Source organism: Panthera leo, chromosome D1, assembly GCF_018350215.1.
Source record: "Panthera leo isolate Ple1 chromosome D1, P.leo_Ple1_pat1.1, whole genome shotgun sequence".
Lineage (NCBI taxonomy): Eukaryota > Metazoa > Chordata > Mammalia > Carnivora > Felidae > Panthera > Panthera leo.
The window spans coordinates 103,883,087-103,887,379 of NC_056688.1; the positions used below are offsets into that span (position 1 = coordinate 103,883,087).

General features: G+C 45.9%; 1 protein-coding gene across 1 annotated transcript; it reads left to right on the forward strand.

The window, feature by feature from the left end:
* The first annotated feature begins 2,270 nt into the window (after positions 1-2,270).
* On the forward strand, positions 2,271-3,206 carry LOC122200301 (olfactory receptor 4D9-like). Its single transcript, XM_042905847.1, has one exon. It carries the CDS (start codon positions 2,271-2,273, stop codon positions 3,204-3,206), a length of 936 nt encoding a protein of 311 aa, XP_042761781.1.
* Positions 3,207-4,293: the final 1,087 nt, after the last annotated feature.

The window sequence follows — 4,293 nt, forward strand, 5'->3', positions numbered from 1 at the left end:
TTAATCAGTCTCTGGGGATGGTGTTTGGTGGTAGGTATTTATCTAGCACAGCAAGGCTGACAGCCAATGGTTAATAGGTGACCAGTGAGAAACGTTCTGTATACACTGAGGCCAAACATGTTAAACAACCTCAGACACAGTGGTTCTTAAACTTCAGGTGCATCAGAATCTCCTGGAAGACTTGTTCAAACACAGATTGCTGAGCCCCACCCCCAGAGTTTCTGATTCAGTGGGTCTGTGACCACCAGGCCCAACATTTGCATTTTTAACAAGTTCCAGGTCACGCTGATAATTGCTGATCTGGGACCACACTTTGGCAGCCAATCGGCTGAGGCCACGACCCTTCCCCAGCCAATCAGCTAAGGCCGCGATCCCTATAAAACCTTTGTGCTTTTGAAACTCCCTCTCTCTCCGGTATCTCACCGCCTTGTCGGTGCAGGTAGGGGATTGAGCTCGAGCTAGCTCGAATAAAGGCTCTTTGCTTTTGCATCGGACTTGGCTCCCTGGTGGTCTTTGGGGATCACAAATTCTGGGCAAAACAATGTATCCATGATTAAAAATAAAAATCCCTAAAAGTCCCCTGTGCCTCACCTATTCATCCCTCCCCACCTGCACACCCCAGCCCTTGGCAACCGTTAACTTTTCTACTACAGTTTTGCCTTTTCCAGAATGTCATATAGTTGGAATCATACAGTATATATATTTTCAGATTATCTTCCTTTGCTTAGGAATTGTGCATTTAAGCTTCCTCCTTGTTTTCTCGTGCCTCAGTAGCTCATTTCTTTTTATAACTAAATAATATTCCATTGTGTGGAATGTATCTGCTTTTTAAATGCTATATTTGAGGGGCACCCAGGTGGCTCCGTTGGTTGAATATCTGACTTCAGCTCAGGTCATGATCTCCTGATTCATGAGTTCGAACCCTGCATCAGGCTTGCTGCTGTCAGCACAGAGCCCACTTTGGATCCTCTGTCCCCCCATTCTCTGCCCCTCTCCTGCTCACTCTCTCTCTTTCTCTCAAAAAAAAAAAAATTAAAAATAAATAAATAAATAAATAAATAAGTAACATTTAATAAAAATACTATAGTTGATCTTCATTGCAATTATTTCAAAACACCATCTTTTATAGGAGAAGTGTACCAGCATCTCCCAAATAATGTTGTGAGAAGACTGGCCCAATAAAATGTTAACTGGTGCAGCATGAGGGGACATGTGGTCTGTGGGAACTCAGGTTAAAGAATTAAACAAGTCCACTCGAACTTCACGACCCTATGACACAAGCGTGATTCTGCCCACTTGTACTGATGATACACAGAAGCTCAGAGTCACCTACTAATTGAGCCACCTACCCAGTTAAGACAGAGTCTGTATTCAAATCCAGGTCTACTGGTTCTAAAATCCGTGCTTTTTTGCACAAAACCGAAGCCTCTACAAATAGTGAGGTGAGACGAAGTGCCATCCAAATGTAGGTGTTAAGAAGGGAGGGAGCCCGAGAAAAGACAGCCATTTGTGCAGTGGCCTCAGTGAGAAAGCCTTTGCCAAGAGCGTTATGAGGAGCAGGGACTGTGGCTAGCACTTGCCAAGTCCCATGTGGACCAAAGAGAACAAGCCACCAAAAGGAAGAAAAACTGAAAACAAAAGCAGCTTGTGCTCAGATTGCATGAGCTGCTGCAAACCTCTTTATCCTCAGGGGAGAAGGCAAACTGGAAATGGTTTTTCTTGCCTTAGTGCTGATCATCAAGCATTGTGACAATTTGCACAGACTATGCCAAGCAGATCATCTACTGTGGAAGATGGTGAGACAAGACGCTCTAAGCTTCCAGTACCGTCTCAGGCCCTGTTTTATACTTTTCCCTGGCATGTTTCCCACGTCCTAACAATGAGATACATGAGTTCTCACTGAAAAACAAAATGAGTCCTCTTTGCTTCTCAGGCCATCTAGGGACTTTTCAAGAGGGGTACAGGATATGTAAAATTATGCAACCATAAAAAAAGGTCAAAAGAATTTAATAGCATGCTGATTTTGGTATTTTGATTAATCACATCCATTGGAAACTCACTTTTTCATTTACTCTGAAGGAACTCTAAACACACCATCTACTGGGGATATCTTCCTGAATTGTAGGCATCCCTGCCCACAAGGAAAATAACTGCAAAAATAACCCTTGAGACACTCCAGTCCTACAACTCACATTCCTTTTGTTTTTAACGATACACCTCGTATTTTCCATTTTCTCCCTAGGTAGTTGAAGACGAAGAAACATAACACAATGGAGCAGGGAAATTACACCAGGGTGAAAGAATTTATTTTTCAAGGACTGACCCAGTCCCGAGAGTTAAGCTTGGCCTTATTTCTTATGTTATTTCTGGTGTACACATCAACTCTTCTGGGAAACCTCCTCATCATGGTCACTGTGACCTGCGAGTCCCGCCTTCACACGCCCATGTACTTCCTGCTCCGCAATCTCTCCGTCTTGGACATCTGCTTCTCCTCCATCACCGCTCCCAAGGTCCTCGTAGACCTCCTGTCAAGGACGAAGACCATCTCCTTCAATGGTTGCATCACTCAGATCTTCTTCTTCCACCTCCTCGGGGGGGCAGACATTTTTTCTCTCTCTGTCATGGCCTTCGATCGCTACATGGCCATCTCCAAGCCCCTGCACTACGTGACCATCATGAGCAGGGGGCGATGCACTGCCCTCATCGTGGCCTCCTGGGTGGGGGGCTTTGTCCACTCCATCGTGCAGATTTCCCTGTTGCTGCCCCTCCCCTTCTGTGGACCCAGTGTTGTTGATGGCTTCTACTGTGACGTCCCCCAGGTCCTCAAACTCGCCTGCACCAGCACCTTTGCTCTTGAGGTCTTAATGATTTCCAACAATGGCTTAATCTCTACACTATGGTTTGTCTTCCTCCTTGTGTCCTACACAATCATCTTGACAATGCTGAGGTCTCACGCCGGGGAGGGAAGAAAGAAAGCCATCTCCACCTGCACTGCCCACATCACTGTGGTGACCCTGCACTTTGTGCCCTGCATCTACGTCTACGCCCGGCCCTTCACCGCCCTTCCCATGGACAGAGCTGTCTCCATCACCTTCACGGTCATCATCCCGGTCCTGAACCCCATGATCTACACCCTCAGGAACCAGGAGATGAAGTCAGCCATGAAGAGACTGAGGAAAAGACTTGGACCTTCAGAAAAAGAATAGATGGCTACGAAGTCCAGATTGAAAGTCAGAACTGAAAAGTATTCTCTCACAACACAGTAGCAGACCCCAATCAATAAGACCATCTTGAGGCCAAAGTTTCCCCTGTGTCTTATAACAGCATCCTCTAATAAGGGTGTCCTGAAATGGCCTTCTCTGAAACGTTTTTTCTTGGTGAAATGGTCAATGACTTAGAGTCTTCAATCCACAAATTGGCCTCTCTTCAAGAAACTCCAAAGCTTGCATCACCCAAACACCTCATTTTACAGGTGAGGAAATGAGGTCTGAGAGAGAGTGACTTCTCAGTTGTGGAGCTCTGGCTGTTGTTGCCCAACCAGTAATTAGCAAAATGATCTCCAGGGACCAGGAGTCAAGGCCAGAAAGCCCAGCCATCCCTCCCTTTGTGGAAATCATCTTCCATTGCCAACCTTGGAGGACCCAGGGTACATCTTTCTATGGAAGCCTCTGGGTTTCCCTTGCAGAAGCTGAGGTAAGTTTTGTGTGTCGCCAAAGGTTTCCTAGCTAACTAATGGTGGAGGCAAGGCTGGATCTGAGTTATCTGACCCTCAGCTAAGTGCATGGTTCCCTACTCCTGCCTCCTCATACGGGATTTGATAGGGTCTGAAACAAGCCCATCCACAAACATCTCTCCTCTAGCTTAGTATTATGAAAGGTGTTTGCTTGTCTTCACCTGACCAAGGAGTAAATACCTGAGGGCTTCGGGCCCCTTTAAGAATTTCAACATCATTTCCAGCCATTCATTCCCAACCAACCCTCCAGAGAAAGGAATCCTATCCTGTGTGCATTGCTAGAATGTGCCTGACTCAAGTCCACAAGAAACAACGGCTTAAGAATAAACTCAGGGGCACCTGGACAATTCAGTCAGTTAAGCAGCCAACTTCAGGTCAGGTCATGATCTCATGGTTGGTGAGTTCGAGCCCCGTGTCAGGCTCTGTGCTTACAGCGTGGAGCCTGGAACCTGCTTTGAATTCTGTGTTTCCCTCTCTCTCTGCCCCTCCCCTGCTAGTGCTCTGTCTCTCAGAAAATACATAAACATAAAAAAATTTTTTTTAAAGAATAAACTCAATTT

Bases quoted from the DNA above. Each gene is read 5' to 3' on its own strand.
- LOC122200301 (XM_042905847.1), top strand. From the start codon at position 2,271: ATGGAGCAGGGAAATTACACCAGGGTGAAAGAATTTATTTTTCAAGGA.